The sequence below is a fragment of the Anastrepha ludens genome, chromosome 5 (genome assembly GCF_028408465.1).
Source record: "Anastrepha ludens isolate Willacy chromosome 5, idAnaLude1.1, whole genome shotgun sequence".
NCBI lineage: Eukaryota > Metazoa > Arthropoda > Insecta > Diptera > Tephritidae > Anastrepha > Anastrepha ludens.
In genome coordinates, this window is record NC_071501.1 from 109,697,153 (window position 1) to 109,718,700 (window position 21,548).

At 35.2% G+C, this 21,548-nt stretch overlaps 1 protein-coding gene and 1 long non-coding RNA gene across 2 annotated transcripts in view; both read right to left on the reverse strand.

Annotated features, from left to right (window-relative positions):
• LOC128864527 (uncharacterized) overlaps nucleotides 1-17,571 on the reverse strand; it is a 54,894-nt gene extending 37,323 nt beyond the window's left edge. Inside the window, exons 1-2 of the long non-coding RNA XR_008454706.1 lie at nucleotides 17,342-17,571; nucleotides 16,721-17,281 (exon numbers count right to left, since the gene is read on the reverse strand). This is a non-coding gene — a long non-coding RNA (uncharacterized LOC128864527). The remainder of the gene's footprint in view (nucleotides 1-16,720; nucleotides 17,282-17,341) is intronic.
• Nucleotides 17,572-17,577: 6 nt separating this feature from the next.
• LOC128864525 (keratin, type II cytoskeletal 1-like) lies at nucleotides 17,578-18,258 on the reverse strand. Its single transcript, XM_054104226.1, has one exon. It carries the CDS (start codon nucleotides 18,125-18,127, stop codon nucleotides 17,714-17,716), a length of 414 nt encoding a protein of 137 aa, XP_053960201.1. The 5' UTR covers nucleotides 18,128-18,258; the 3' UTR covers nucleotides 17,578-17,713.
• Between the last annotated feature and the right edge of the window lie 3,290 nt (nucleotides 18,259-21,548).

Sequence of the window (21,548 nt, forward strand, 5' to 3'; positions counted from 1 at the left end):
GAAAATCAAAAACGCAAAAACAAAAATCATTTCGGGAGAAAATTTCCGGAAGAACCGCCAATGAACGCTCCCAATCAATTGATTTGAGCTCTGGTTTTGTTTTTTAGGTTGTCATGTCTGTGATTAGCACTCCTACCGAAATTTTGTTATCACTGCTTGACATTTGTAAAAGTAACGCCGCCTTAGGTAAATCTTCTTCTGTACGTGTTTTCGATTTTTTTCAGCCAATTCGTTGAGAAACACCGAATTTTTTTATGAAACTACTGCACGGTGCATGTTTCATGCCATTTGTTTACGATAAAATATTATTAAAATAAAAATTTTGAAAAAATCTCTTCGGATATGTTTAGTTAAAGCTCAGAAGATACCTTATGAATTTTTTCTAATTTTCTGTTGGCGTTATATATTTTGTAGATATAAGTGCGTTCGCACGACCCATCAACATGGGATTAAGAGCGACATGCGAAAACCTATGGAAAACGTTGGGAAACGGTTTCGTTAAAGATACTCTAAAAAAATGATACTCTAAAAAACAGCCTTTTACGAGTGACATGAACGCTTCAAAAGAGATCCTCAGTCCATCGAGTATGACGAACATAGTGGCAGGCCGTCGGCATCGAAAACTGATGAAAACATCAATAAAGTAAAAGAAAAGTTGATCAATCAATCAGAGAGCTGACAGAGAACTTGAAAATTACCCACATTCATTGTCCCTTTAGGACATTGGACATTCATCGAACGAATCATTACTGGAGACGAGATGTGGGTTTATGAGTTCCACACGCCACCCAGACATCAGGCAAGCAAGTGGAGAACTCCGAGTGAACCAATACCAAACAAGCCACGTCATTTTCAGTCAAACAATAAGGCTATACTCACGGTTTTTATGGATTACGACGGTGCTGTACAGTACGAATTTTAGTCAAAAGGTCTGACAGTTAATAATAACTATTATTTGGGCGTTGTGGGACGTTTACGTGACGGAATTCGCCAAAAACGAAAGGATTTTTGGGAAAACCACTCGTGGATTTAGCACCATTATCCGTACATTTTTGACCAGGAATGAAACGAACACCATCATGCCATCACTCCAACAGGCATGGAATTCGCTTGATTTGACTCCCTGCGATTTCTGGCTGTTTGATGGATTCAAAAAACCACTACGAGGACCTCGTTTTAACAGTTGAAAGGAAGTAATAGAAAACTCGAAGACGGCTCTGATGGCTTTACTGAAAATTGAGTTTCAGATGTGTTTCGCGAGCTGCGATGCAGTTGATGAGAAGTATTTACTTTGAAAGTGATAATGTCACTTTTTAGGAATAAACTTTTATGTTGAATTTTCTTCAAAATTTTTATTGGCGTAACCCATAAGATACCGTAATGTAACTTTATTTGACAAATTCAAATAATAATAATAATATAAATAATTTTTTTTTCGAAAATATAAAATATTTTTTTTTTTTTTTTTTTTCAAATATGTAACAAAAAAGTTTTTTTTTTTTCAAAAAGAATTTTTTCATATAAATAAAAATAATTTTTTTATTTCACAAAAATTTTAAATTTTTTTATTCAAAAAAACTTTTAATATTTTTTCAAAATTAGTAAAAATATTTTTCAAAATAAATAAAAGAGTTTTTTCAAAAACAATAAAAAAAAAATTTCAAAATAAATAAATTTAAATATGTTTTATTAAATTTTTTTATGTTGCTCTTCCATAAAAACAAAAAAACAAAATATCAAACTAAATGACAACTAAGTTTTTTAAATAATATAAATAAAAAAATTTCTAAATAAATAATAAGTCAAATACATTTTTCAAAAATATATAAGTAATTCCTTTTTTTTCAAAAAGAATTTTTTCAAAAAAATTAAATTTTTGTTTTTCAAGAAATATTAAAATTTTTTTCCAAATGAATAAATTGATGAAAAATATTCAAAATAAATATAAAAAGTTTCAAAATAAATAAAAAAATTAAAAAAAATATTTCAAAATAAATATATATAAAAGTGTTTCATTAAATTTTTCTTATGTTGCTCCTCCATAGAAACAAAAAACAAAATTTCAAAATAAATAAAAAAACTTAAATAAATATAAAGTTTTAAAAATAAATAAAAAGATTTCTAAATCAATAAAAACATTTTTTCAAAATAAATAAAAACATGGTTTCATAAAAATTGCTCTTCCATTTGGTTTTTGTATTCAAAACTCAAACCCTCACATTTATACGTGTGTTGAAAACCCAAGTGTAAAATGTGTTTTTTTAATTACTTTGGATTTTATTTTGCAATAACTTTGATTTTGAAATTTTTGAGTGTGTTAAAATTTTGTGTGTGAAAATTTAAAATCTTTTTATCAGAAGCAAACAAGAGGTCTGCTGGTCTTGGATACTTTGTCAGTTTATTAATACGCTTTAAGTTAAACCATATTTTTCCCCTTTTATACTCTTCTTCTTTTTAATTGGCGTGATAACCGCGCGCCAGTTGTCTCTTTCTCGTGCTAACCGGTGCCAATTGGACACACCAAGGGAAGCCAAGTCCTTCTCCACCTGATCTTTTCAACACGGAGGCCTTAGTCTTTTATACTCTCTCGCATCAAATTTATCAAGAGAATTCAAAAAATATTGAACTAAGCCAGTTCGTTGCCTGAAACACCAAGAAAATTACACTTTTCTTTTCGATTGCATATATTTTGCTCAATACTGTACATATAAGAAACCTTTATAAGCATGTAAGTGAAAGAGCCGCAAAATAAACGCAGCTTAAATCTCTCATTTACATATGCATGCATATATGTACATATGTATGTTTGCACTCATCTGCATATGGAAGTAAATTTGAAAAACCAGCTAGCACGCATCAAAATCGGTCACAATCAAATTCCGATTGTTTGTTTGTGTGTATCGCTGCCACCACAAATGTTTGCACAGCTAATGGTCGCGCCGGATGCACTGCGCTGCCTTGAACGAACTGCACTGATTTTCAAAATATTTTCATATTTTTCATACAGTTTTGGATTTGTGTATTTAATTTGATGATTGTTGTTGTTGCAGCATCGCATACTAGTTTATGTACTCTAGTCATTTTGCTGTTTATACTCTGATTCAGTGCCAATTATCAACTGGTTGTAATCAGTCAGTTTAACCACAGGCTGACTAACTAACCGATGAGAGAATTTACTACACGGGGCGCTTGAGTGTTGTAGTTGTATAAATATTATGCATAGAAAGTATTTATTGTATAAATGTATATATAGTTGAAAAATTATTTAAAACTGTACAAATTACTGACTAGTATGAAATTCTGCAGCCCATTATTATTAGCACAATCGTAGCAGATTCGATCCCTACATCGAATTTCAAGAAAACAACACACTAGAGCATTTAAAATCATCGATAACTAAAAAGTATATGGCAGCTCTGTTTAAAAAATTTTAAAAATAAATTTTATGAATTTATCTTAAATATTTTTTGCTTGTTAACCTAATATTCTTTTATAGAATTAATTGTTATCTTAAATCTATCCACTACTAGAAATCATCTGGCAAAAAAGATTTTAAAATTGAGAATAAATTTATCTTAAACGCCTTTCGTTTGTTATTCTTATTTTATTTTATAGATTGTTACTTTAATCTATCAAATACTAGAAATGATCTGGCTACTCTATTTGAAAAAATGCTCGAGGAAATATTTATATAAACTTCTTCTAAATTCCTTTCATCCGTTATCATAATATTATATTTTAGTAATAATGTGTATGAAATATGAAAAACATGTGGCAACTCTGTTTAAAAACGAGTTGGAAAAGAAATGGCTAGATAAAATCAAATTGAATGATTTTTGTTTATTATCCCTGTATTTTATTATAGTAAAATCTTTTACTTGAAAGCCCATCAAATACTAAAATTATATGGCAACTCTATTAAAAAATATTTAAAAATGCCAATAAATTTATCATAAATGCATTTCGTTTGTTATTCGTACCTATTATATTTTATAAATTAGTTGTTATAGTAAATCTATCAGAAATCATCTGGCAACTCTATTTGAAAAAATGCTCTAGGAAATATTTGTATAAAATTCTTTTAAATTCCATTCATCTGTTATCATAATATTATATTATAGTAATAATGTGTATTAAATATGAAAAACATGTGGCAACTCTGTTTAAAAACGAGTTGAAAAAGAAATTTGTAGATAAAATCAAATTAAATGATTTTTGTATATTATACCTCTATTTTATTGTGGTAAAAACTTTTACTTGAACACCCATCCGAATCTAAAAATTATATGGCAACTCTAATAAAAAATGTTTTAAATATGCTAGTAAATTTATCCTAAATGGTTTTCGCTATTTATTCTTATTTCATTTTATACAAATAATTGTTATTATAAATCTATAAAATACTAGAAATCATCTGGCAACTCTATTCGAAAAATCGTTCGAGAAAACATGTGTACGAAATTCTTCAAAATGCCTTTCATTACTTAACATTATATTATATTTCAATAATTATTTGTATTAAATACTAAAAATATTTGGCAACCCTATTTAAATACGTTTTGAAAGAAGTACTTAAATAAAATTATGTTAAATGATTTTTGGTTATTATTCCTTATTATTCCATTAAACTTTGAAAATTATATGGCAACTCTATTGAAAATGATTTTAAGAATGGTAATAAATTGATGTTAAATGTATTTCTTTTGTTAATACTATTTTATTTTATAGACTTAATTGATATTTTAAATTTATCGAATACTGGAAATCATCTGGCAACTCTATTGTAAAACTATTTGTATAAAAATTTTCTACATGCCTTTCACTCGTTGTCACTATATAATATTTCAATAATAATTTGTATTAAACACTAAAACATTTGGCAACCCAATTCAAAAACGTGTTGCAAAGAAATATTTGAATACAATTTTCTTAAATGCCTCCCGTTTGTTATCCTAATAATATATTATGCCAATAACTTTTGCGTTATATCAGTTATGTGGCAATAAAAATGATATGGCAACTCTATTTAGAGTGACTTACACTTCAACTCCCTTGGACCTTACTGATATGCCGCTTGTATTGGTGCGCAACTAAGTTCCCGCTGTTTGTCAATAGATGCCGCCAGCAATGAGTGCTAGTCGATTTTAACACAACCTAAACATCATAAACCAAGCTTAGACATATGGCACACAAACTGCTTCGACACATTCATGATTTTGTTTTGGTATCTAATACTTTTGGTTTTGTGAAAATGTCTGATTTTGTGCCGAATAATCCTCATTTGTAGGAAGTATTGATTTTCCTCTTTCATTCGAAAAAAAACGGCGGCTGAAGCGCATTGAGAGCTACAAAAAGTTAATGGAGATAATGCTTTAAATGAATCAACGTGCCGAGGTTGGTTCCTTCGCTTCGAAGACGGTGATTTTAATGTTGACAACCGTCCGTGTAAAAGAGGGCCAAAAACCTTCGGAGATGCTGAATTGGAGGCATTGCTCAATGAAGATCCGCGTCAAACGCAGTATTAAGAGTTCCCCGCCAATCCATTTCCAAGCGATTGCATGCTTTGGGAATGATTCAGAAACAGGGCACTTGGGTTCCTTATGAGTCAAAACCAAGGGATGTTGAAAGTCGTTTTTTCGCCTGTGAACAACTGATCCAGCGGCAAAAGAGGAAGGGTTTTCTTCACCGCATCGTGACGGGTGATGAAACATGGATTCATTACAACAATCCAAAGAAAAGAAAATAATGGGGACTGTCCGGTCATGCTTCTACGTCGTCGTCTTGGTCGAATATTAACGCTGCGACTATGTAGGTATTTGATGGGACCGAGTTGGTGTTATTTATGAACTGTTAAATCCAAGCGAAACCATCTTTGAGCAGCTTCAATTGATGCGATTGAGCCGAGCACAGCGCGAGAAGCGGCTACAATACGCGGAGAGGCATGAAAAAGTGATTCTACACCATGACAACGCTCGGCCTCACCTTGCCAAACCCGTTAAAACCTACCTGGAAACACTGAAATGGGAAATCCGACCCCACCCGCCATATTCTCCAGATATTGCGCCGTCCGATTATCACCTGTTCCGATCGATGGCACATGGTCTAGCCGACCAGCAGTTCCACGGTTACATTCATATGAAGACATAAAAAAATGGTTCGATTAGTGGATAGCCTCAAAGATGAACAGTTTTACCGCGGTGGTATACGAGATCAACCAGAAAGATGGGGAAAATGTAGTAGCCGGAGATGGGCAATATTTCAATGATTCACTTGTAACCATTTTTTCAAAATAAAATTGTATTTTCATCAAAAAAACACCGTGAACTTAGTTGCGCAACTAATATTAAAATAAGTAAATATTTCATTTCAAAATTTTCATTTTCTCATCCTTAAAATAGGAGGCCAACTCAATAAGTTTCTGAAAATTGGAATAAAAAACAAAAAGTTTAAATTCTACAATTTATTGACGTCTTCCGAAGGCGAATCTATTCAATGTGGTATCGGTAGACAAGCTGATTCTTTTTCGTGTACATCCGAATGTTAGCATAAAATGAAATGACAAAAGGCCGTTCCACTCGCACCAGCGTCGTATGCCTCTAGCTCCAACTTCATGCCGGTTGTGCAACATAGTTCGTCCATTTCTTTTTCTTTTTTACTTTCTTGTGTCATGACATTTCTATGCACAAAACATTGTTGTTGATTTAGTACCACCAGCTTTAACGAATACGTCTTGGGTCCCCCAAATAATAACATTTCTGGCGCCCTGAGCATGCGGTTTGTGTCATCGTTGACCTCTTTATTCGACCTAAGCTGCTTACTCTCGATGCGATTGCTCAATCGGATGACAGTCAATCGGATGCTGACCGATATATTTTGCTGTAACCTCGAATAACCGCATGAAAATGAGATTAAATCATTAAATATTTGGTCTACCTTTTTTGCTCAAGCCTCTCATGATTCTCACGATTTCTACTTCGACGATATTTATCTTAAGCAGGTTTGACGCGTCAAACCACCGAGCCCAACAAAAATTCTCAATATAGCGTTAGCTTCATTCATGGCGACATTAATTAGTAGCCCCGGAGTTGAATTGAACTTAATTCTTTTCAGGTACCCACTAAGAGTACCCACATTTTATATGCCGATTTAAAAAATAGGAATTCATGTACATACGTAAGGTGAATAACACTAAAGATACATTTCTTTTAAACTCTACGACTCTAATGCAAGTGCATTAAAAGAATAAATTATGCAAAAAAACCTTGCAACTTTAAATTTTCCAGACGTCTCGAATCTAATTTTATTCACAGCAACAAATTTTCCATTTACTTCCGTTTCCAATTGCCCCCTTCCTGCTGTTGCATTCTACAATGCAAACCTTACTGCGCCTTATTGCCCACGCTCAGTGCCGCCAGTTCGTTGGTCCAGTTATTTATTTATGTACAACATTTATTTGTTTGTTCGTTGCTTTGTTATGCTCTTTGGCAACTTTTATTGTATTTGCACTAGTTTTATGGCCTCGTAAATTTTACTCAGTTTCTTGCCAATGCAAAATTGTCCAATAACTCTAACCCAGGACATTCCAATAGCAAGAAGCTTTCCTTGAATTTTCTACTATATTTACTTACAAGCATGTATGTATGTGTGTATGCGTGTATGTATGTATGTATATATGTGCGTGTATGTAAGCACATAGGGCTGGTTCTAAGCAGGCAGGCACTATCTAGCCGTGCCGCTACCAAATCTACCAATTCCACATATTTCACCACCTCATAATAAAGTTAAATAACTTTGTCTGCTTGGCCATGAAAAGACCTTAAAAATTGCAAACTTAAAGAGAGAAAATGAAAGAAAGGCCGCGCCGTAAAACAATGGAAGCTCCAAGTGCAAAATAATCTGTCTGCAATTGGTTTGAATAACTGGGGATATGAGCAACTGCCGGCCGTTTTAGATATTGGCCTGACGTGTTGAATGCCTCCAAGGCCTTCAAGAGCTCAACGTGGGCCTCCTTTTAAATATTTATCTTTCTACTACAAGTCCTACGAGTATTATTTTATTAGAATAATTGCGTTAAAAACAAAATTAGTGAGATGGGTTTTCTTCGAAAAAAAAAATGTTTTTAAGGAACTAGAAAAACTTGCTTGTTCCTTTTTACGCTCCATCCGAAACACATACCGTCTGGAAAGAGTTAAATGAATGCTAATATCAAGACAGAGCATTCCAAAAATTCTGATTTAAAGCTCAATTGTCCTAAATTTCAAAACGGTATAAAATGAAAGAAAAATCGGTGGCTAAAAACTCAGCACAAAAAGGATTTCAAAAACTGTGAGGGTCAAGAGAAAGTGAACACCTATAGTCCGGGAGCCAGGGGTCGATTTTGGACTGCGTTTTTATACCGTTAAATTCTTGACTATACTTGTGACTTAGCTTTCATGAATAACGAAAGTGAACGTCAGCTTTGGGAGGGTACGAAACGTGTCGGAAAAAATTTTCTACCAACTCATTTTATACCGGCTGAAATTTTTTTCATGTATTGTTGATATTTAGCAGAATAAAAAAAATAGTCAGCTGCGCCGTAGAGGGGGAAAATACGTCAGCTGAACGCAATGATACATTCTTGTTTCTGCTGACGGTCTTCCCACCGCTATAAACGCAGCTGATCATCATCATTACTATATTTTCATATGTGTCCAAAATTATGGAAAAAAATTTCAATCGGCATAAAGTATTTTTATTTTTTAATTTATTTTACAAGTTCGTCTGTTCAGCTGACGTATTTCCCCCCTCTACCGCGCAGCTGACTATTTTTTTATTCTACTAAATGTCAACAATACACAAAAAAATTTCACCCGGTTTTAAATTAGTTGTTAAAAATTTGTTTCGACACGTTTCGCAGCATCCCACGCACGTACCCACCGCTACTGGACCAGCTGACTGTTGGTTTCGTCATCCATTGGATGGCGTCTACATTCAGTATTAAAATCAGTCAGCATGAAATGATGAGGTCAAAATGACCCCTGGCTGCCGGACTTCAACATATTTTGATAAGTTTTGACTGTTTATTTATTTATTTTGGTATTTCGTTATTTTTTTTTTTTTAAATATAGTTCATACTACAGCAAAAATTAGGAAAATTTGCATAAAAGTTACAAACTTTTTAATCAAAATTTTCTTATAAACTTTGAGTAAACGAAGCTATAGCTCATTAAATTTTGGTATAGTAAAGCGAAAGTTTCAAGTAGCTCACACTGATTTTTGAGAATTTTTTTTGGGCGCGGTCTTGTGCATTTTCACCATTTAACGCCTGTTCCACAGAAAAACCTAACACCGTCAGCACAAAAAATTTAAAAAATCAACCCGATGTTGGTGTGACTTAGGTAGGTAGGTAAAATGGTTGAAATATCACTCTGGCACTCCCCAAGTAGCACTAAAGCGCCGTTTTGATATCATTATGAGACCTCCAACAGGCAGGCATCTACAGCCAGCCAGAGCTGTTGATGTAAAGGAGAAGATGGATGGGATTTAGGTTGGCGCACTGCGCGAGGCTGTCGAAGAGAGCAGCACCTAGTGACCTTAGTGACTTAAAACTTGCATTTTATTGCTCCAAAATGCAATGATCCAAAAATCTGCGTGGCCGAAATTTTTCTAAAAATTCTGAGTAAAAAAATTTAAATTTTAATGAATATTTGCTGAATTTTTGAAAAATTTTATACAAAATTAGAAGCTTTGCTTTTCTTTTGTTGTAATATGAAATAAAATTTTATAAAAAAATAATTGTAATTAAAAAGTGAATAAATAAATAGTCAAAACTTTTCCAAAAAAGGTGGGTGTACACTTTTTTTTACATTAACTTTATGTACAATATATTTTCAATCAGATTTTATATGTCCAGTTTTTTTTAATGTTCCAGAATTTGAGTAAGAAATCACATTGAATTAAGTGAAATGAATTAAAATTACAGTTTAAAAAAAGGTGGCCACCTTAGCACAAGTGCACTTTTTCCTTTTTTCTATGCCCTGGAAGTAAACTTCTACTCTCTATAAAAGAAATCGTTTACGACAACTTTGCTACTATGTTATTTACGAGCTATGTTGCTGTTATTTATGTATGTATGTATGTATTTACATATATTGTTACTTGCTGCCTGGCTTAAATGTAAATGCCTTTCTTCAACGGCTGCATGAAACATAGAAACACATATGGACATACATATATATACATATGAAAGTACCTATGCATATGTATGTGAGTACAGACAGTTGGCTGCATGAAAATCGAAAATGAAAATTCTTCAACTAAATTTGTGAAAGGAAACATTGGAATTTGTTGAAGTTTTTGGTGCGAATTTTTGGTCAGAACAGTCAACAGGTACGGCCGCTGTATTAAAAAACTATCAATACAACAATAACAATAATAAATATCACTCGTTCACTGAAAGACTACCATTATCAAAAAAACAAAATTATAACACAAACCTTTTTTTTTTTAATAAATATGCGGTAGTGATGGTCAGCCATTCTTCTACGCCCCCTATGTATGCTATACAAGGTGGCGCAAAGGTAACCTTGCGATGTTTTTTGGCTGTAATTTAAAAAAAAATTAAAAATTTTGATTCTTCTTGTGGATTAATTTTATTTGGTCTTTCAATTTGTTTTACATCAAGTTGAGAATATGATGTCATGTAAATGGCCGCCGCCACAGTTGATTGCCATTTGAGGCCTTTTTATGGCATTTTCCATCACTATGGTCAAAACTTCCGGCGACAAGTGCTCACATTCTTGACGGATATCGTCTTTAAGAGCTGCAAGAGTCTGAGGCTTGTTGACATAAGCCCGCGACTTCAAAAAGCCCCACAAAAAGAAGTCTGGAGCGGTCAAATCAGGCGATCTTGCTGGACAGTGCAAATCGCCAAAACGGTAGATTAGGCGCCCGGGAAATGCATCCTTCAGCATATCGGTTTTGGCACGTGCAGTGTGTGCCGTTGCACCGTCCTCTTGGAACCACATGTTTCCCAATCCCAATTCATCAAGTTGCGGCAAAAATAACTCGTTGATCATTGCTCTGTAGCGCTCACCATTCACAGTAACCGTTTGGCCCGCGACGTCTTCGAAGAAAAAAGGTCCGATGACTCCTCCAGCGAAAACAGCACACCATACAGTGACTTTGAGCGGGTGTAATGGCTCTTCGTGGGTTACACGCGGATTTTCAGTGCCCCAGAAGCGTAAATTTTGCTTATTTACGTACCCGCTAAGATGGAAATGGGCCTCATCACTCATGAATATTTTTGATGAAAAAACATCTTCCTCTTGGTGGTGATTAAGGATGGCTTGAGCGTGTGTTAGACGCGATTGGCGGTCAGCAGCTGACAGCTGATGCACCGTCTGGACTTTGTACGGAAACATCTTCAAATCTTGTACCAAAATTCGCTGTAAAGACCGTCGACTGTTACCCACTTGCGTGGCACGTCGTCTGATCGATGTCGACGGCGCTTCCATGACATCCTCGGCTACAGCAGCAATATTCTCTGCAGAACGGCTACTCCGGGGTGTGCCACGCCTGGCAGCATCTTGTGTTGTGCCAGTCTCTTCGAGGCGAGCGCCTAAACGTCGCAATGTTTCACCAGTAGGCGTTGGACGGCGAGGAAATCTGCGACGATATTCACGTTGTGCCAAAGTCACCGACCGATTATTGGTCAAATAAATAGTCAGCAATATTCCGCGTTCTGGAGCAGTGTAGCGTAACATTGTTTATTTGAGCAAACCGGGGCTGTAGGAGATGTGAAAACACGAGTGCATGCTCGTACGGCTCGTACTGCAGAAAATATTGCTGCTGTTCGCGATAGTGTGGTTGAAGAGCCGTCCACTTCAACTCGTAGTCGTGCCCAACAATTGCACCTCTCACGCTCGTCGTTGATGAATATTATGCATAACGACTTGCATTTACACGCTTACAAGGTGCAATTGACTCAAGAACTAAAGCCTATTTACCATTTCAAGCGACGTCAATGGTCAGAATGGTGGCAGGAAATGGCAACAGTGAATGACCAATTTTCGAAGAAAATCATCTTCAGTGGTTGAAGCACATTTTCACCTCAGTGGATTCGTCAATAAGCAGAATTGCCGCCTTTGGGCGAACGATAATCCAAGAGTGATTGCCGAAAAACCAATGCACCCACAAAGAGTGACTGTTTGGTGCGGTTTATGGGCCGGCGGCATCAGTGTTCGCTATCGTGAGATGATAACGAACTTTTTATGGACCGAATTGGAAGATATGGCTGTGGACGATATGTGGTTTCAACAGGACGGTGCCACTCGTCCCACAGCTAACGAAATAATGGCTCTTTTGCGCGAAAAACTTGATGACCGAATATACTCACTTCGCGGCGATGGCTAGTTGCATTGTATATAGACAAGCAAGCATATCGCACTCGTCGCTATACAAAAAAAAAAAATAAAGTAGTGCAACTGGCGATACGACCCGTGTGCGGAGGTTCCTTAGAGGTTGTGCCTGTCGTCACTATTTCCTATGTCCCTATTTAAATGGTTTCTTTTGCTTATTTGTTTGCTTTATTTTTACTTAACGTCTAGACACTAATGATGACTTTGAAGTTATGTATTGCCAATATATGTGAGCTGATCAGCTGCCATTTTGCATGTTTGACAGCCAATTAGTATTTTATTGTGACGCTCACATTGGCAGCAACTTTGTTAATTTTAGTTATCGGCCGCCGTAGCCGAATGGGTTGGTGCGTGACTACCATTCGGAATTCACATAGAGAACGTAGGTTAGAATCTCGGTGAAACACTGAAATGAAAAAGAAGTTTTTTTCTATTAGCGGTCCCCCCTCGGCAGGCAATGGCAAACCTCCGAGTGTATTTCTGCCATGAGAAAGCTCCTCATAAAAATTTCTGCCGTTCGGAGTCGGCTTGAAACTGTAGGTCCCTCCATTTGTGAAACAACATCAATACGCACGCCACAAATAGGAAGAGGAGCTCGGCCAAACACCCAAAAAGGGTGTACGCGCCAATTATATATATATATATATACACATGCCCAACAAAGTCTGCGTTCACCCGACTAGCCTTCTTAAATTTATTAGAAACAATATAGAATATTATGATTAAATCGAAATCTTTACAATTTGTTTATTCACTACAGTCCCAAAACAAGATTCCTTACTTCACTTTTTAGATAACGGGAAAATAATAAAAGTCTGAGTTCAGCCTGCTTATTTTAATGATACCGTTAATTTCAAAATATTTCTCATTGTTTATATTAATTTTTAATTGCGCATTACTTCGACTAAATGTTAACAAAGCTTAGTTGAAAATTTTATTTATAACTGGAGATAATTAAAGAACATGGAAGGAAAGGGAAAAGAAATAAGGGTTTCTGAGAGGAAAATAATTATAAAAATGTGGAAAGACGGAAAAAGTTTCCGAAATATTCGAAAATCTATTGGGAGAACGTATTCCTCTATTCAGCGAATTGTAACAAATTTTCGGCAAACCGGAATTTTTACATCTAAGCCCAGGTCAGGGCGTCCGAAAAAATTATCTACCCGGGAGGAGCGTTCTATAATCAACTTGGCAAATGTTAACCCCCGGATTACATCCTCAAAATTAGTTGAAAACATAAATCAAACATTTAAAAAAAGTATTTGCGCTGAAACTGCCAGAAAAGTTCTACGCCAAGCTGGATACCATGGAACAGACGTAAACGCATTCAGTTTGCTAATGAGTACATAAATAAGCCTCCCGAGTTCTGGAAAAAAGTAATATATTATTTTCAGACGAAAGTAAACTTTGTATATTCGGAATAAAAGGCCGTCAAATTGTTTGGCGAAAACCTGGAACTGCTCTTGGAAAGCAAAATCTTGTTGGCACGGTTAAGCACGGAGGTGGCGGGTTTATGGTTTGGGGCTACACGGCGGCAAATGGGGTGGGTCAGTTAGAATTTATTGATTCGACGATGGATAAATGGGGATACTTGAACATACTAAAACGGAATTTAAAGCAAAGTGCAGAAAATCTCGGCTTATCAAGAACATTTTGGTTTCAACAAGATAACGACCCGAAGCACACAGCCGAGATCGTTAAGCTTTGGCTCTTGTACAACGCCCCAAAAGAGCTTAAAACACCGCCACAGTCCCAGATCTTAACGCCATCGAGCACCTGTGGGATCTATTGGAAAAAAGAATTCGTCAGCAAGTGATTACTAGTAAAAACGGTTTTGCGGAGTGTCATGCAGGCAGAATGGAGGAAGATAACAACAGAGGAAACAGCGAAACTAGTAAGTTCAATGCCAAATAGGCTGGGTGAAGTCCTGAAGCAACGTAATTTTTGCATATAGCATATCATGTTTTTGTATTAGGCTTTAAGACTGAACGCAGACGTAATGGTCGCTTTATTTACTTGTTACAGCCATTATTCACCGTTATCTAAAAACTTATGTGAGGAATCTTGAAATTTATTTGTGTTTTTGAAACTTAAACATATAAATATATACAAATTTATAAAAATTACAATATAAAATCAGGTTGTGTGTTTCATTCACTAAAAAGTTATTGTAGGGTGAACGCAGACTTTGTGGGGCATGTGTATATAGATTATGTGTTTACTTTACAATTTAAAAATTTAAAATAAATAAATTTATTTCAAAATCCTTTTTTACCAAAACGTGCCAATTGCTTCTGGTGCGGTACTCATAAATTTGGCGTTTCTTCTCATTTGACAATCAATATGACTAGCAACATTTCACGGCAAACTAAGCGCGTGCTGCTGGCGAAATTTCACGGCTGTGAAGTTCGTATTTGTCTTAAAAATAAGTAGAGACAATTCTATCTATTTAATCTTATAGGTCGCGCTTATATCCAAAACTTTTCCTTGGAGTTGCTGCTTTCAATACTTTGCCCCAAATAAACCAATTCCTTTCTGAAATCAAACTCATCTTTACGGCCGCTCCGCATCGTAGTACCGTGATCGGCACTTGATGAAAATCCTTGATGAACCATTGCTTCTTTCACAACCTTGTGCCATCGATATGGTGGTATGTTAATATAGTCCCTATTGTACGGTCTGACTCAGCTCACTATTCAGTCGTGTAAAAGGACAATACCTGCTCCAAGTGCAATTTGGCACACACAAAAATTTCTTTTAGACTGATCGTTACTAGAACGGAACGGACCGAAACTTGAATGTTACGGAGGGTATAAATGCACACATTGTTTCCGACTTGCTACTATTTTGTCTGAACGCTCATCGGCACAATGATGTGGAGCAGCCCTTAAAGTACCGTCGCGTCGGAAACTGAACAACAACTTCGTATCAGGCATCACGGGTGCCATGAGTACAACCTCTGGTGATGCCCTAAATGCTATGCTTGATTTTCTCCCCCTGGATCTTAAGATACAACAGGAAGCAATAAAAGCAATGTGTAGACTCTATAAATATGGTTTCTGGCACGAATACGGAGCTTCGGGACACAGAGAAATCTTTGAGTTGCTATCTCTGTTGCAGTCCACTGTTTTTGGCACTTAAAGTCGACCTGATACCCACAGTTCCATTTGGAAGGAAATTTGGTGTCAGATTTCCATTGCATGAGCATTGGAACAATCCAGAATGCATGCAGGGAGGTTTGACGGTTATTTTCTTCACCGATGTGTCCAAGAATGAAATAGCGTCCGGAGCCGGATGATACTTAAACAACAGTAATAGGTATCACTATGGTATGGGGCAAATGGCAACTGTTTTCCAAACGGAAGTTTTTGCCATCCTGAAAGTAGCCGAATGGATAGTCGAGAAGAGATGGAGCGGGAAAAAGATTGGAGTTTGCAGTAACAGTCAGGCTGCACTGAAGGTCATGAAGAACGCGAAGCAACCCTCAAATATTGTTCAAGAATGTAAGAAGAAGCTCAATTCTGTCGCAAGACAAAACAGGCTCGTACTTATATGGGTTCCGCGACACTCCGGTGTTCAAGGAGACGAAATTGCCGATGAATTGCCAACCGTGGATCAGCGGTGCCCCCACAAGGGCTAGAGCCAATAATCGGAATCAGTTCCGCAGGAATCATGAATTGGATCTACGATTATGTAGGCAATCTACATAAAGAGCGATGATCCGGTCTAGAACGCTGCAGAGCTGCAAAGTGTTTTGTGACAAGTCCGAACAGAAAACTGTCAAACTTTCTACTAAAACTTAGAAGGAAAGACGTGCGGTTGATGGTCGGCATCATTACAGGACATAACCCATGGGGTCAGCATATAACCACCATTGGAATAATCAAGAACCCGGTATGCCTGTCATGCTTGCCTCCTCCAAGCACTGAGCACTTTCTCTGTGAGTGTCCTGCCTTTGCTAGAGAACGGCTACGAGTACTGGGTTCCGATGTCATGAGAATGAGTAATATTCGTTCTCTAAAACTGGAGGATATTTACAGATTTGCCAAAGAATCTGAAAAATTCTCACAGGACTAAATATCTCTATCTCTGTCTCTATTCTTTCCTATCTCTTTCTATGACTATCTACCCCCTTTCCAGAGCTTTAAATACAATTGGCTTTTTAGCCTGAGTGTTTTAGGAGCCACCAAATCTCCTGGTGCTCCTTGGCTCGACCTTTTCAAATTTCAATTTCGTATCATGCAAGCAGTCAATTTTTTGGTACAAAGAATAAATAAATGACATTCAATATTGAAATAGAATTTCTTATAAACTTTACTTACTTTTCACCCTCCATTTCGAACGCGCAGAAGATTATTTTGTACTCCGTTTGTTTAACTGGTGATGAGTAGCAGAAAGTCAGCATTTTGTTGATCAAATGCGTGATGTTGCAGGAATTTCCGTGCTTCTCTCCACCCTGGTTGAGAACGGAATGTTTTTTCGTGGAAAGTAATACAGCCTTACTGCCGCCGTTGCTGGAGCTCAAACAAATCCATAGTTTCCGAAACGCAGTTGCTGCCAGGATGTACACAAGTCACAGGTGTGACTAACATCAAACCGTTAATCGACTCTCAGAAAATTTGAAGGAGTTAGCTGATTTGCTATGACAGCAGTTTGTTCAGACAGAGGTTGACAAAAACCTAGCAACCAGCGCTCATGTTACATGAACGAGTGATTGGAAGAGTGTAGGTATATGAAGACGAAATCCCGCTGACAAAACCACCTTGACGTAACACGCAATCTTACTTTCACAATTTTGTTTCGTATGACCAAATCTTGTTTTCTATCAGCCTTAGCCGCTGTCATATGCCAAAAGTGATTGTCCACAAAAGTGATAGTACAAACTGAAAATAAAACCTTGAATTTAATTTTTTCTATACTGCTTAAGATGACAACATACTTACCTACATATATTTAGTTGGCTTTAAGTTTCCGAGAATCGAGCCACTAAAGACTACAGCGAGTAACGTAAAAAAAATGTATACGAAAACTTTGCTTAGATTTATTTAAAATGCCTAAACGATGTGATTGTCGGGCTGAGCTGAAATTTGTTTGAAATTGATTCCAAAATAAATACGAAACAGTTAAAACCAAAACCCAAAGCCAACGTTGAAGAAACATTTAAAGAAACACATTTTTACTTGTGAGTATTTCTGAGTATTTTTTATTAAAATTTTTACACAAATAAAAAATTTTTTTTACATTCATATATTTACTACTGTTCAGCCTTCTTGCATACTTAAATCTAGTTTAAAATTCCCCCTGCTCAATTACACTTAGCCGCGGAAGCCACCACCGAAGGAAGACGACGCCGAAGATGAAGCGGACGCTGACGAAGAACCACCGCCTAGACCGCCACCACCAGACGAACTCGCGCTCGACGAAGCTGAGGATGAAGCACTTCCACCACCACCACCACCACGATTACCGTAACCGCCTGGACCGAAGCCGCCATGGCCAAAACCTCCACCATGGCCAAAACCTCCACCAGGACCAAAGCCTCCACCAGGGCCAAAACCTCCACCATAGCCTCCGCCTCTAAAAGGCCGGCCGAAACCGGGTGGTGGAGGACCGAAACCAGGTGAACCGAAGCCAGGTCCACCACCATAGAAGCCTGGTGGACCAAAGCCGAATTGCGGCAACGCCGAAACAGCTGCAATCAACAACGCCAAAGTAAATAAAACTTTCATGACGTTAAACTCTCGTTTAGCAGTTAATAATAAGATGTTTATGAGTTTGAGTTGAGAACCGCGATGGTACGTGCGTCAATATCTATACAGTTTATGCGAATGTCTAGTCGCAAATTTGTGAAAATTATTTATACTCCAGCCTGGCGGCTCTGACCAACAACGATTTGATTTACTTTGTGAGCAGGTAGTAAATGTCAGTTCTGCCTTCGCATAATGCTTTGACGAACATGCTAAGTATGTATGTATGTATGTATGAATGTATGTATGTATACATGAAATTATTTATGCAGATTTGAGCCAGAAACTAACACATTCACTCGTTTGCATGCTCGTGCACCGCTGTGTATTCGGTAAGAGCAAATAGTCGCTGACCGACGATCTTCAACGAAGTACCTGATATATAAGAAAGAGTAGCAGAGAAAACAATAACAATTTGCATGCTACTCTCAAACTGTCAATTAATCTGGAAATGAAAACATTCGTGAAGAATCGATTGGCAAACGATCTTCACACACACATACATATGTACATAAACCGTGTGAGACAGCAATCGTAGGTAGCTGAACGGTTTTCTAATCTCAATGTTGCTAGTGATTCCCAAAAAAATATTTACACATAGAAAAATAAATAAAGAGAAACCAATTCATTATCGCCTTATTTTCGTAGTAGACCTTAAGCTGCGTCGGCGCGGGTGATTAACCGTTAACATTTATCTTAACACATAACTATGTTCATACATACATACATACCTACTCAGAAGCTGCGCTTGCAAGGTAATCCTCTATAATTCGTCGTCGCGTTTTGCTATTACAGTGTCGGAGAAAACACATTCAACTAAGCACTAATATAGATTTATTACCATATAATTTCGAAAAGTTAGCAAATTAAATTAAATAAAGACTAAGTTCAATAATTATTTTTCATAGCCGAATACGATTTGAATTATTATGAAGCATTTTTTTACAAATTTTGAAACCACTACCTGCACTACTCAACGTCTCGCGACTAAAATACCGTTATTTGTGTACGTCTCTACTTAATGCGTACTTTAAGCATTCTTAGTAAGATTTTACTTGATGAAGCTCCAGGTGAGTGAGTAAAAGACGAATATAAATTTTTTAATATTTCCTTAAAAATGTCGTAAAAACGTGGTTATTTAGGGGTAAAAATGAAGTTCAACAGAAAAAAATAATTAAATATTAATCATTACATATTAAACTTAAGCAAAAAGTTGTCGAAAAAACAGTATGTTTCATATTAACCAAGTTCAGGGTAGATGGAGCCGTGGAGTCTCATTCTCCTCGACAGTCGTCCTAAAGCTAAACGTTAAAGGCCACAGAATTCAATAGCAGAATTCAATTCATTAGCTCAATAATTTTTTTTCTATTTTTTTTAATTTTATTTTCTATTTTATAAAACTTTTTTTATTTTTTCTATTTTTTTTCTATTTTTTTATTTTATTTTTTTCTATTTTACTTAAATTTTTGTTCTCTTTTTATATTTAAATTTTATTTTATTTTCCTGTTTCATTTAAATTTTTCTTACTTATTTATTTCATTCAAATTTTATTTTTCTTTCTACAGGGCCGCCGAGGTAAATCCGGAATGTTGAACTTAAAAACAAAACTATTGGATATTTACTCAAAAATAATTTTATTTGCACTTAACTTTGTATAATGTGAAAATTATTAATATAGTAATATATTAGTTGAAAATTATTCTATGTAACCTCCATCTCGTGCAATTACCTGCTCCAGCCGGGACCTGAAGCGCCCACATGCGCGAGCTACCTCCTCTTTGTCCATTGTGGTCATCACTTCCTCGATGGTTGTCTTCAGAGTGTCCTTAGTGTTATGAGGCTTCGCGTTAACTTTTGCTTCAACTGTGCCCCACACGTAATAATCAAGGGGATTGCAGTCTGCGCTTGAAGGTGGCCAAGAATCTGGGGACCAGTGGTAGGGAAGGTTGATCTGGAGCCAATCCAGAGTCTTCTTTGCCTTGTGAGCAGGTGCGGAGTTCTGCTGTAACACTCTCTTCCAGCAGCCACGCGGTCCATCCAGGGTTGCGTTTTTTTGTAGCCAAACCAGTCAAATCTCTCTTTAGGACTTTTTCCGGCGCGAAGTGACTCTAGTATCGCAGCTCTTCTGTCCTGCTCTCGAGTCATCGTTTCACTAGCACTTACTCCGGCACTCCAATATCATACACTAAAAATATGTCCCTTTATCGTCGGTTTTAGACTTAACGCTACTGCTCCAGAGCTTTTGAAATGTTTTACGGATTTACCTCCACGGCCCTGTATTTTATTTAATTTTTTTATGGTTTCTTTTATGTATAATTTTTTTTTATTTAATTTATTTTTTTCTGTTTGATTTAAATTTTATTTCCTATTTTATTAAAAAATTTGTATTTCATTTAATTTTTTTTTTCTATTTTATTTAAATTGTCTTTTATTTTACTGTTTTATTTAAATTTTATTTTATTTTCCTGTTTTATATAAATTTTTCTTACTTATTTATTTCATTTGAATATTATTTTTCTTTCTATTTTATTTAATTTTTTTCTATTTTTTCTTGTATCTATAATTTTTTTTATTATTTATTTTTTCTGTTTGATTTAAATTTTATTTTCTATTTTATTTAAATTTTTTATTTCATTTACTTTTTTTTAAATTAAATTTTAATTAATTAATTTAATATATGGAAAATAACAATAAATTATTATTTTACAATAAAAAATTTTATTTTTCTTTCTATTTTATTTAAATTTTATATTTCGTTCTGTTTTATTTAATTTTTATTTTATTTTATTTAAATATTTTTATTTTATTTCATTTTTTTTTCTATTTTATTCAAATTTTATTTGATTTAGATTTGATTTTTCTTTCTACTTTTTTAATTTTACTTAAATTTTATTTTCTATTTAACTAATATAAAATTTTGTCATTTTATTTAATCTTTTTTCTATTTCATTTAATTTTTTTTCTTTCTATTTTATTTAAATCTTATTTTATTTTCCCGTTTTATTTAAAATTTTCTTATTTATTTATTTTATTTGAATTTTATTTTTCTTTCTATTTCATTTTTTTTTTTTTATTTCTTCTTTTATATATAACTTTGTTTTTCTATTTTTTTTTTATTTTTTTTATTTTTTTTTGGATTTAAATTTTATTTTATTTTTCAATTTTCTTCTTATTTAATTTTTCCTTCTAATATATTTTATTTAAATAGAAACATATTGTGCCCCTATTGAAGACCCCTTTACAAATGTGTACTCCTTGCAGCATTTCCTTATAATAAATCTATTTATATAAACCATACTTTCTGAGAAAAGGATACTTCGTTTTTTTGAATGGCTGAACCGCCCTTGAAAATAAGTGTTTTTTCCAGACATCAGGTAAATATTTGGTATTTACACATTAAGGA

What these genes read in the sequence shown, in the direction of transcription:
- LOC128864525 (XM_054104226.1), bottom strand. Translation starts at nt 18,127, where the DNA reads ATGAAAGTTTTATTTACTTTGGCGTTGTTGATTGCAGCTGTTTCGGCG.